At 36.1% G+C, this 13366-nt stretch overlaps 1 protein-coding gene across 3 annotated transcripts in view; it reads left to right on the forward strand.

Moving 5' to 3' along the window:
* The first annotated feature begins 635 nt into the window (after positions 1-635).
* The window catches only part of LOC123551910 (diacylglycerol lipase-alpha-like), a 124620-nt gene continuing 111889 nt past the window's right edge, over positions 636-13366 (forward strand). For all 3 annotated transcript variants that reach the window (XM_045341191.2, XM_045341192.2, XM_045341193.2), the window contains exons 1-3: positions 636-862; positions 1673-1884; positions 8496-8597. In XM_045341191.2, the coding sequence (XP_045197126.2) occupies positions 768-862; positions 1673-1884; positions 8496-8597 (409 nt within the window). In that variant the 5' untranslated portion in view covers positions 636-767. The remainder of the gene's footprint in view (positions 863-1672; positions 1885-8495; positions 8598-13366) is intronic.

Raw genomic sequence — 13366 nt, forward strand, 5'->3', positions numbered from 1 at the left:
GCTAGAGGGCGTGGGCAATGTTGCATTTTACATTACTGCTCATGAACAGACTCAATCAAACCGAGTCTGCAATTTTCACTGTTTGCCTTGTTCTCGGTGCTTCCGAGGGATCTACTTTCCAGATTTTATTTTCTTCACAACAGCGGGTGTTAAGTGCTGTGTGGCGGCCGTAAAAAGTCGCCCCGACTTCATCTCAGTGTTGTTATATTTTCTGGTCCTTCGGGATCATTGATTTCAGCTCATTTAGATTTGAAGATTGAATACTGCTTAAGCCGGTGCTAGAGGACGTGGGCAGTGTTGCATTTTACATTACTGCTCATGAACAGACTCAATCAAACCGAGTCTGCAATTTTCACTGTTTGCCTTGTTCTCGGTGCTTCCGAGGGATCTACTTTCCAGATTTTATTCCAGTCATAATCGCTAATGATTGTTGGAAGTATCATGTAGATGTAGATGTAGAAGCCTGGCTATTTTTAGATTAGCATTCGCGCAGTGGATTATGGTATTCGTACAGAAATCTGTACGTTTTTAATCGGCTTGTAACTGACAACAGACTAACTCCGCGGCACTTTTCTGTATTAAATTTACTTCGGTACATAATTTGTTAAAATATTAGTACAGTCTACAGTAACAGGTGACCGCGCGCAGTTTCCCGATCGATGTCACAAGTTTCGTCTGTACTGTAGAACGAGTAAGAAATGAGTGATGTGTTCCGTGCTGTGATATTATGTGTATTCAATTGAGGGATATATTTTGGTACAAGGGAAATGCCAGGAATTGTGGTGTTTGGTAGAAGATGGTCGGTGGGATCAGATGATATGGTCCTGCCAGCCTTGTTTATGGTCGTGGTTCATGTTATTTGGTAAGAGCATAACATAGTCTGTGGTTTTGAAATCGTATTTCACTGGTAACACCTTTCTCTCTTTATTAAAGTATTGATTAGCTTTTACACAAATCTACAATTAATGAGTCACGTTTATGCATATTATCAAATATATTTCCAGTTTCACAAGTGTTATTGAATTCATTATGAATGCATTGGCTAGTCAACAACTCATCAGTGGCTACAACCAAGTAACACACTTACCATGATACTATAACTACTTGTCAATATATTTACAACAATTTTCACTTTGTAAATTAGAAAGCATCATACTATTTTGATAATTATTACTCCACATGAAAGTGAAAGCCGGCATTCACTAATTGATTTACATATAATCACAACAAGTGTAAGATATGTATTGATTATCAAGGTTTTACCTTCAAGGCCAGTGGAAATATGTAGATATACTTGTCTTAAATATCTAAATAATAAGATTTCAAATAGATAATGAGGTCAAGTGTGTATAGCTACAGTAGGGGAAACAAATTGCAAACTCATCTTTTCATTCTTGCCCAGGAAGTATGAATACAGTATGTTATGATCATATGTTCCACCTGAATCAAGAAAGTCTTGTAGTTTAAATGTACAGTAGGTATGTATCATCATAGCTAAAGTTACTGAAAACAGCATTACATTTGAATTAAGCTTAAGTCTGACAGGAATGTCATGTACCTGCTTTGGCTTCCTGAAATTTTGACAATTTAATGTGTCAGTGATATGAACTTCCAATGTTGATAGCAGCTATTTTATTTTTATTATTCAAATCATTCTTTTGTTTCTATTGCAGTTAGCAGCATTATCTTATATATTTACAAAAGTGGAATTTGATACTTCGTCGCAATGCTCCAGAGAATTGAAGGATATAGTGTTGGGATATATAGTGATATTGTTAGCATGCCTCATTGTGGAGAGTATAGTCACCCTCATAAGTGTCCGTGGGAGTATACTAGATACCGAGCCACGCATCAGCATGCAGTACCTGCTGTATGTGCGCATAGGTAAGCAAAATGCAAATCAAACCTAGCTTGGCCCGAGGAAAACTTCACAAGTCTGTAGAATCAATATCAAACTTGTCATTCCTTAAAAGGTAGATTGTTTTGCAAAACTCTTTAAATATGAATGCAGTGAGTCATTTGAAAGTTCCTCCAGCTAAAATTACTAGCATTTGGATGAGTCCTATGTATGGGGTGTTTTACACCTGGAACACAAATAGAACCATGGAAGTTGAGCACATTCTTTATCTTGCAGTGTCCTTAACTAAAATTGCTAACAGATTTCTGGAGGAGTCCCCACATTGATTACTGGTTGCAGCTATAATTAAGATTGGATACATATGCAAAAACTCTAACAATGTCACTAGTTTTGGTAACGTGTTCAATTTAGGTCTTGTTTTCATTTTCTGTAAGTAGTGCCACTGCCTATGTTATTACACAAGTATATTTGGTATTTGATTTTTAATAGTACTTGCCAGGGCTCCGGAAATTTTGATAACTCAATCGATCTGAAACGAAAATCCTGACATCGGCGCTACCCCACCCATCGCATTCCCAATATTACATATTTTGTAAAACGTGATGGAGTAAAGAAATAAGCATGTCATGCATTAAAACTGAGTGAACGGTCACCACGAGTTACTATACAATGAAGACAGTTATTCAGTGTTGTGTGTGATTGTTACTTTGTTTAAATTTTGATGTTTTTCCGCGAAAATACTTGCAAGGATAAAATTGCCGAGGCATTGACACCGTGTACGTAACTAGGCTAAAAGCCAACGCACGTGACTTCGGTACCGTATACACGGCAGATACTTTGTAACCTTACCTCATTCTTTGACGGAATTCTATAAAATACAATGCGTCAAAGTGAATTACACGACACATATTCTCTGCTAAACAGCCTCAATATTTTAAGAATACTCAGCCGCGGACCGAATGCGTACGTTATGTGAAGCCTGTATAGTACCAAAAGGTCACGCGGGTTGGCCACGGATATTTCATTTCACTTACGATGTACTTAAATAAGCAACTACATTTTATAAAGTTATATGTTCTCTTCTGATGTAAACAAAATGACATTTTGAAACGTTTTTTTTTAAAAGACCGATTTGATAAAAAGCGCCAATTCGGTTTTCTTTATCATTCGTGTTTGCCAGTCCATTTTTTTCTTTTTCTTTTTTGTACAGTCGGGTTGCAAAGACCATTTTCTGCACTTGTTTCAGCTGGAGCCCCAACAAATGAATCATGTTGTTTTTTCAAAATTTTAATCAAGTAATTATAAAAATTATTTTTATCGGTTTTCCGTGTGATGTCTCATTAAATCAAAGAGCTATAATGTACAATTATAGCTCTGATTAAATGCAGAGACCATTTGTTTTTTACCCGAGATCAAACATAGCTTTTTGAAATAAACCATCCATCGGATTCTAAATAAAAGAAGTGGATCCCTGTCGAAATGATTTGGATCCAGTCAGAAACATTTGGAAACCAGTCAAAAATGTTTAATACATTGCAGTTGGCTGTCTGCAAACATTAAAGGATATGCCGCGCGAGCACTGATTGCGTCACATGCTAATTACGGACAATTAATCAAAGTGACAATCAGACCGTTTGACACGTTTATTGATTATCTGAGGGTGCGACCAACAATTTCCTGCTTGGCAGGTGATCGCGTATTGAGATATCAGACCGAAATTTATACTTTTCTCCATTTTTATGGGACCGATTTTTTTCGTTTTTTCACTTCACGAATCGGTCTGAAAAGTAAAAAATCGGTCCAAAACCGGCAAATTTCCGAAGCCCTGGTGCTTGCCATGATAAACAAATAACAATGGTGTAGGAGCAAACACCCCCCCCCCCCCCAAAAGAAAAACAAAAAAAAAAACATTCTTCCTCATCACATCAAATCATTATCAGTACATCTACATGCTCCCTAAAATCAGTTCCCCCTTTCTTTATCTACTTATTTCTAAGAAAAATATTAGTTTTAGGGTCAAAAGCTGAGGGGGAAGCATATATGCTGGCTCCCCCTGCTCCTACAAAAAAAGATGAAATTGTGAAATCACCTTGCATAACGTTTGATAAAAACAGAGTGAGAAATATTCAACTTATATTGCCTGCAGAAAGCACTTGGCGCTAACCTGCAGAAAGCACTTGGTATTAAAACCTAAAAAACCAATGCATACCAGATAATATCTAACGGAAAATTATTTAGACAATAATGTAACGGTGAATCTTAAAATTTTATGTGGAAAACATTGCTTTGTACTTTTATCTACAGTATTTACATGAGGTGCTCAAAGGCTATAATAGATAGAAGTTATTAAAGTGGTGTTCAAACAGTTTTCACAGATCATAGATGATACTTTGATACATATATATTGAACTTTAATTTGATGGCAGTTGATGTATACCTGTAGTTTGGTGTCAAAGTAGCACAATACTAAATTAAAATAACGCTTTTAATCAAAGTACAGATAAATACCTAACTGGCCACTTAATTAATTCTGATTGTTTAGTCTATCTAATTGATTTCCTTGGTTGGCATTGAATTTTAATTGTTAATTACCATGTTACTGCTGATAAAACAGTGGTGGAGAGCTGTGCAAAATGTTAATATTTTAAGAAAACAAATAATTTCCAAGCTGGCAGAGAAATTCTTATGACATGCCAATTTTTTTTGGCAGCATATATTTAGAAATGAATAGAAATTTGATGAAACTCTGTTTGAATATTAGGAATATGAAGACTTAACTACTAACAGGCATAGGAATTTAGTACTGACTGGAATATATGCATCTATCTGCAAAAAAATATTTTTTTGCTCTATCTTTGAACAAGTTTTTGCCCCATTTGAACGAAAAAGCCATATTGAAAGGAGGGATTATAGTTTCCCTGTTACATAGATATGGAGGAGATTTATACTGTTAATTTCATACAGCATGTATAGAATTTCATAAAGCATTTACAGTTTTCAAAAAATAGACTGGATAAGATTTGCCCGAGTGATTTTCAAAGGGAATATGATCTGTCATAAATATGCAAAGAAGATGCATTATACATTATTTGACATTATAAGGTTTAATATCAGCAGTATCCAGTTTTAATTACATTCCTATTTGTGGTGATGTTAGTGTCTTGACAGCTCAGCTGTATCTTGTTGATGCAGAAACAAGATGAAAGACAGCCCAAGAAGCTCAGCTCAGTCTCTGGGGATCAAACTGAAAGTAAGCTGTGCTAAATAAATGAGCTGACTTGGAATGTTTATCAACATGTCTTTGGTTGTCAATAACCCTGTCTGGTATAGAAGATTAACATCAGAAAGTATTTTGTTAGAAAAACAAAAATCATTTCTATAGTTTATTTTGTATCAGTATCTGTATCTTGAAGGCAGACTGCACCAGATGTAAAGTTCCTTTATATATCCTTTCCGCAGCCTTAACGTACTAAAACGTATTAGCGTCTGATGGCCTTTTCACGCTTCCGTAGAAACAACATTTATTATACGAAACTTATTTTGAAAATATTTCTGAAATGTCTAGGTCTAGAGCTCTCAAATACGGTTATATCTTACATCTGAGGCATATACTGACACTCTCAGACAACATCAAAAATGACATTTTGAGCGATTTGATGAAGTTCCAAAATTATCAATGTACCCTTGGTCCGTTACGGACCCCTGTGGGATTTCTGTTTATCCAGAGCTCAAATATTTTTTCATAGATTAAAAGCTGACATGCTGTACTGAAGCCCAGGTAATTTAAATTCGTAATAAAGTGCTGAAAATTGGCTCCCCAATAGCTAAAAAAAAAAAAAAAAGAAGTCCACGCGCATATATTTAGACGGGGTGACCCCTGCGCGTGACCCCTGACTAACTACGAATCAAAATGCGGCTTTCATTTTCAAGTTTAGCATTTCTACTTTCATTTTATTTACTTCCGGAAATAGCTGAAGGTCGAGTGACGTCATTTTCTGTGTTGTCAAAAACATAGTATGCCTGGCGAGATTGCATAAATATGTGCTGGCCGTCTTAAGGTTATCGCCTTGTTCATCACTACAAAGGTGTACATAAGAAAATGGCCCCTTGTTTAAATTTGGGAAATTAAAGATACTGACAACTTTTAAAATATCTTGATGTTATTAGTATTACAATGTAAATTGATGTCTAAGGTACAGTTTTTGTGTACAAACACACAAATGTAGGACTTTCGTCAAAAGGAGCCCTCAAGCAGAAAATTTCTTTCTATTTTAAGAATTCATAAATCTTGTTAAAATGGAGGGCCCCCTTAAAACCACCTTTGGAGATGAAACTCTGATTTTGGTACTTACATACACATAATGGTGAAAATGTCTGTACCTGTAATTCGGAAACAATTTGAGTGACTGAAACTAAGATTTTCAAGCTTTATATGACATTTTTAGCTCACCTGTCACAAAGTGACAAGGTGAGCTTTTGTGATCGCGCGGTGTCCGTCGTCCGTCCGTGCGTCCGTGCGTCCGTAAACTTTTGCTTGTGACCACTCTAGAGGTCACATTTTTCATGGGATCTTTATGAAAGTTGGTCAGAATGTTCATCTTGATGATATCTAGGTCAAGTTCGAAACTGGGGCACGTGCCGTCAAAAACTAGGTCAGTAGGTCTAAAAATAGAAAAACCTTGTGACCTCTCTAGAGGCCATATATTTCACAAGATCTTCATGAAAATTGGTCAGAATGTTCACCTTGATGATATCTAGGTCAAGTTCGAAACTGGGTCACGTGGGCTCAAAAACTAGGTCAGTAGGTCTAAAAATAGAAAAACCTTGTGACCTCTCTAGAGGCCATATTTTTCATGAGATCTTCATGAATATTGGTCAGAATGTTTATCTTGATGATATCTAGGTCAAGTTCGAAACTGGGTCACATAGGGTCAAAAACTAGGTCATTAGGTCTAAAAATAGAAAAACCTTGTGACCTCTCTAGAGGCCATATTTCTCAATGCATCTTCATGAAAATTGGTCAGAATGTTCATCTTGATGATATCTAGGCCAAGTTCGAAACTGGGTCACGTGGGGTTAAAAACTAGGTCAGTAGATCTAAAAATAGAAAAACCTTGTGACCTCTCTAGAGGCCATATTTTTCATGAGATCTTCATGAATATTGGTCAGAATGTTCACCTTGATGATATCTAGGTCAAGTTCGAAACTGGGTCATGTGGGGTCAAAAACTAGGTCAGTAGATCTAAAAATAGAAAAACCTTGTGACCTCTCTAGTGGCCATATTTCTCAATGGATCTTCATGAAAATTGGTCAGAATGTTCACCTTGATGATATCTAGGTCGAGTTCGAAACTGGGTCATGTGCGGTCAAAAACTAGGTCAGTAGGTCTAAAAATAGGAAAACCTTGTGACCTCTCTAGAGGCGATATTTTTCAATGGATCTTCATGAAAATTGGTCAGAATGTTTACCTTGAAGATATCTAGGTCAAGTTCGAAACTGGGTCACGTGGGGTTAAAAACTATGTCAGTAGATCTAAAAATAGAAAAACCTTGTGACCTCTCTAGAGGCCATATTTTTCATGAGATCTTCATGAATGTTGGTCAGAATGTTCATCTTGATGATATCTAAGTCAGATTCAAAACTGGGTCACGTGGGGTCAAAAACTAGGTCAGAAGGTCTAAAAATAGAAAAAACCTTGTGACCTCTCTAGAGGCCATATTTCTCAATGGATCTTCATGAAAATTGGTGAGAATGTTCAGCTTGATGATATCTAGGTCAGGTTCGTAACTGGGTCATGTGCGGTCAAAAATTAGGTCAGTAGGTCGAAAAATAGAAAAACCTTGTGACCTCTCTAGAGGCCATATTTTTCACGAGATCTTCATGAAAATTGGTGAGAATGTTCACCTTGATGATATCTAGGTCAAGTTTAAAAGTGGGTCACGTGCCTTCAAAAACTAGGTCATTAGGTCAAATAATAGAAAAACCTTGTGACCTCTCTAGAGGCCATGTTTTTCAATGGATCTTCATGAAAATTGGTCAGAATTTTTTATCTTGATGATATCTAGGTCACATGTGCTCAAAAACTAGGTCACTATGTCATATAATAGAAATAACGATGTCATACTCTGTTGAACACTGGGTCATGTGGAGATAGGTGAGCGATTCAGGACCATCATGGTCCTCTTGTTAGTGTAGACATCAGTGTAATAAAAGCAAGCTATTTTACATGTTGTGTGTTGGGGGAGCATTTTCTTTAATATGCAAGTCATAGTTACCTGTTCGGAATATTGAAGTTGCCAGGTATTAGTCTATTAATCTGTTGAATCATGCAGAGAGGATAAACAATAAAATGCTAAATTAAATCTTTCATTAAATTGCAGAAGTTTATTTTTTTTGTACAAAGTTTCATGCCAGCAGCAGAAATTAGAAGGCAAAACTGCATTCTCACCCACTGCCACATTCATTCTCTTATTAATTTCCTCATATACAGTCACTATTCAATATTCAGTTTAGTGACAGGTACAGAATGGTCTATCTGTTATTTGTATTCATGCTGCATACAACTTTTTAACATAAATGGGAATGTTATAAATGGTGATACATGCATTAGAGATTATTACTACATGTTATTTTGCAGTCGTGTTCCTGGGGGAGTTGGCGTGGCTGGTTGTCAGTATCCGATGGATTGTACGCTTCTATTTCAACTGCCGTCCAGATGATGCCAGGAAAGCTATATTAGGTATTAAACTGTTTACAGAATATCATATATAATATATTCTCAGAAGACTTCGAAAATAGTTCTGGTAGATAACTAGTTCACACAACTGTATTGGTCCAGTTACTGCAGAGTTAAAGGCCCTTGTTTTAAGAAGCATGAGTATTCGAATCAATGCCCTGAGAATGAAAGACATAACGTCAAAAGTAGTGCCTTTTTTCCGCATTAAGTAATACTTTATTGAGGGCCTGTCTGTCTGTCTGTTCAGTGATCAATGAATCTTGATATTTGGATTGAGTTTTACTTTCGTTCAGCACATCATCACATTTTAACAATTAAAATTCCTTTTATGTATATCATTAGGGGAAACTTCATATTCAATAAAAAATGTAGTTTTCCCCTACATTCCAAACAAGAAAGATGTTACGAGCTTCTTGATTAGGAAGCCGAATCACTATTTTTATGCCCCCCAACTCCCTTTCAAAGAAGAGGGGGTAAATTGTTTTGCTTATTTTGGTCTGTAAGTTGGTAGACCATTGGAATTCTGGTCAATAACTAGGGAATGCTTTGGCCTATAGTAGTCAAATTTCATAGGAGGCTTACCTGTGATCAATAGATGACACCTCAGTAGGTCAAAGACCATGGTCACAGTGAGCTGGAGAATGAAAATAGTTTCAGTTCAATAAGTAAAGAATGCTTTGGTCTATGGTAGTCAAACTTCATAGGATGACTTTCTGTGGGCAGTCAATGACCTTACAACTTTGGGGGTCAGTAATTGGTCAAGGTCACAATGACTGAAACTGTTCCTGGTCAGTAATTAGAGAATGCTTGGGCTGACGTCAAACTTTACAGAATGGTTGCCTATGGCCAGAAGAAGATCCCTATTGTTTTAGGGGTCAGAGATCAAGGTCACAATTACTTTAAAATGAGAATAGTTTCCTCTCAATAAGTAAAGAATGCTTCAGCCTACAGTAGTCAAATTTCATAGGATGATTGCTTGTGGTCAGTATATGACATCTTATGTTTTGCGGATCAGTAGTTTAAAGGTCAAGGTCTCAGTGGCCTTGAGACTGAAAACGGATACCACAGCAACAACTAAAGAATGCTTAGACCTACAGAGGTCACACTTCATATGATGATTGCTGTGGTTAGTAAATGACGTTCACTATTTTAGGGAGCATAAGTTCAAGGTCACAGTGATGTAGATACTTAAAATGTTGTTTTTTTCTGAATAAATGAAGAACAATTAGGCTTACCGCCTTCAAACTTTATGAGATGATTTACTTTGATCAGAAAATGACCCTTAGTGTCAAAGGTCAAGGTCACAGTGACCTTGAGGATGAAAGAGGTTTCCGCTTGAAAACTGAATAACACTGTATTCTAAGGTTGTCAAAGTTCAAAGGATTTTTGTCTGTAGTCAGTAGATGACCCCTGTTGTTTAGAGGGGTTTGTAGGTAAAAGGTTAAGGTTGCAGTGACAACAAGACTGAAAATGGTTTCAAAGGATCTTCTAACAGAAATACTGCTGATCCATAACATCTGTAACAGGATTTTTGTAAATTGTATAAAAACATTGTGGTGAGGAGACAACATGCATACTTTTACTCACTATGCCCACACGTATTTCTTACTATGTATGTAAACTTTTGCACACTGTGAACAGAATATGAATTTTCAGCATAATTCTTTTCAGTTTCATTTACACTTGTTGGTATGTTTAACTAAATGAGATATATAGCTGTAATACTTCGATAAGAGTTTGTAACGCTTGCCTGTGTCTACGTTTAGAGTTTGTAACATCATGGGTAAGAGTGTGGAATGTTTTATTAAATATTGTCTGTTTTTGAGAAAGCAGATGCAAGAAAAATGTTTCTGAAGTTAAAACTGGCACTGCAGTTCGTTTATCATTGACTCTCTTAGAAACAATCATTTTTGATAAACAAAGCAGAATGCTTCTGTCTTCTTAATAACATAATGTATAATTCCAAATCTTTGTTTTAATTAATTTATGTGTTACCTTTTAGAATCTGAATACAGTTTAATGCAGGGATACAAATAAATATAATCAATGTAATTAATCTCAGATAGATTACATGTACATTGAGCAATAGCGTAACTGATTGTCGTCAAGATGTTGTCACATGTTAGGACTTTCATTGGAAAGTACTTTTCCTGGAATGAATTTACTGAATTTGCATGTTTTTCCTGAAATAGATTCATTGATACTGTATAATATACCATTTGTTATAAAAATAGCTTAAATATAAGATATAAAAAAATGTGATAAAAGTCATTATCTGCATATTTTTCAAAACTAGGCTATTAATCGGTATTATAAATGGATAGGTAGTCCTATTATCTAGAGCTGTTGGAATGTTGAGTTTAATCAATTCCTGTGTTATGTAGATTAATGTAACAAGATTAAATGGAAAAAAAAAGTGAGTCAGTGGAGAAAATATTGGAAACCTGAAAGATGTTCAGATAAGAGAGCTTTGTTGCAGACTTGTTTGAAGTAACAGTTCCAGAGTGTATGAGAATTGATTTGTTTTATTAATGATTAAAGCAAGATTTTCGATTTATTTTCATCCCCATACATTTACCCTACATTTGAAAAGAAAAAAGTTTGTGTAGGTGTTTAGCATCTGTGTAAACTTTTGTTGCAAAATAACTGTAACCTTGATTACTTGATGTTGAATGTGTTTATTCCAATGTTAGAAAGAGGAATCAAGCACATATTTTTCATCAGTCGAAACTTGTTTAGAGGGTTACAAAACACATAGAAGTTCAGTTTGCATATCAACTGAAGAAGTACGTAGAACCTCTTTAAGTGAACCATTGAGAAGACCTCTCTCCAGTTTATATAAGAGTGTGGTTTTATTTACCTATTTAAAGGATTTTAGGGGCAAAAAGATGGGGAAAAACAGAATCTTTTGTTGATCAGCTAGAGGGAAAGACCCTTTCAAACAACTTCTGAAGAAGCTGGACCAAACCTGGTTGCTATACTATCAATGCATGGACCTGTTATTTACTAGTACCACTCCATTGTTAGCTTGACTATTCAAGGAATAGTCTAGCAGCTAATTTACTCACCCTGGCGTCGGCGTCACACCTTGGTTAAGTTTTTGCAGCTATCATTTAAAGGCATAAAGCTTTGAAACTTATTTTTCTTTTTCTAGGGCATTTACCAACCTCACTGGGTCAAGTCCCATAACTCTGACATGTATTTGGAGCAAATTATGCCCCCTTTTGGACTTAGAAAAATTCTTGTTAAAGTTTTACATGCAAGTTACTATCTCCAAAACTGATGCAGATATTGAATTGAAACTTCACATGTGTCTTCGGGGTTATAAAACTAGTTGATAGCAGCAAGTCCCATAACTCTGACCTTCAGTTTGGCCAAATTATGCCCCCTTTTGGACTTAGAAAATTCTGGTTAAAGTTTTACATGCAAGTTACTATCTCCAAAACTAATGCAGATATTGAATTGAAACTTCACATGTGTCTTCGGGGTTATAAAACTAGTTGATAGCAGCAAGTCCCATAACTCTGACCTTCATTTTGGCCAAATTATGCCCCCTTTTGGACTTAGAAAATTCTGGTTAAAGTTTTGCGTGCAAGTACATACAGCTAATACTAAAAAGCATATAGATTTGAAACTTATTTTTTCTTTTTCTAGATCAATTACCAACCTCACTGTGTCAAGTCCTATAACTCTGACATGTACTTTGAGCAAATTATGCCCCCTTTTGGACTTAGAAATTCCTGGTTAGTTTTGCGTGCAAGTACATACAGCTATTACTAAAAGGCATATAGATTTGAAACTTATTTTTTCTTTTTCTAGATCAATTACCAACCTCACTGGGTCAAGTCCCATAACTCTGACATGTATTTTGGGCAAATTATGCCCCCTTTTGGACTTAGAAAATTCTGGTTAAAGTTTTACATGCAAGTTCTTTTCTCCAGAACAAATGCAGATATTGAATTGAAACTTCACATGTGCCTTAGGGGTTATAAAACTAGTTGATAGCAGCAAGTCCCATAACTCTGACCTTCATTTTGGTCAAATTATGTTCCCTTTTGAACTTAAAACTCTTTTGATATTTAACCTTGTTGGGTAATATTTTCCTGCTTCTGGGACAATATTTCGAATAGTCGAGCTTATCTGTCTTATGGACAGCTCTCGTTTATAATGGAGTACCGCTTCATTAAATATTATGCCCAGTAGAGCCTACTTGTACCACTCCGTTAAATATTATGCCCAGTAGAGCCTACTTGTACCACTCCATTAAATATTATGCGCAGTAGAGCCTACTTGTACCACTCTGTTAAAATATTATGCCCAGTAGAGCCTACTTGTACCACTCCGTTAAATAATATGCCCGGTAGAGCCTACTTGTACCTCTCCATTAAATATTATGCCCAGTGAGCCTACTTGTACCACTCCATTAAAATAATATGCCCGGTAGAGCCTACTTGTACCACTCCGTTAAATAATATGCCCGGTAGAGCCTACTTGTTCCACTCCATTAAAATATTATGTCTGGTAGAGCCTACTTGTACCACTCCGTTAAATAATATGCCCAGTAGAGCCTACTTGTACCACTCCATTAAATATTATGCTCAGTAGAGCCTACTGTACCACTCCATTAAAATATTATGCCCAGTAGAGCCTACTTGTACCACTCCATTAAATAATATGCCCGGTAGAGCCTACTTGTACCACTCCATTAAATATTATGCCCAGTACAGCCTACCCAACCTTGTTACTTAGGTGAGTGATTTTGATAGGTCTGG

The sequence above is a fragment of the Mercenaria mercenaria genome, chromosome 4 (assembly GCF_021730395.1).
Source record: "Mercenaria mercenaria strain notata chromosome 4, MADL_Memer_1, whole genome shotgun sequence".
NCBI classification, from domain to species: Eukaryota; Metazoa; Mollusca; class Bivalvia; order Venerida; family Veneridae; genus Mercenaria; species Mercenaria mercenaria.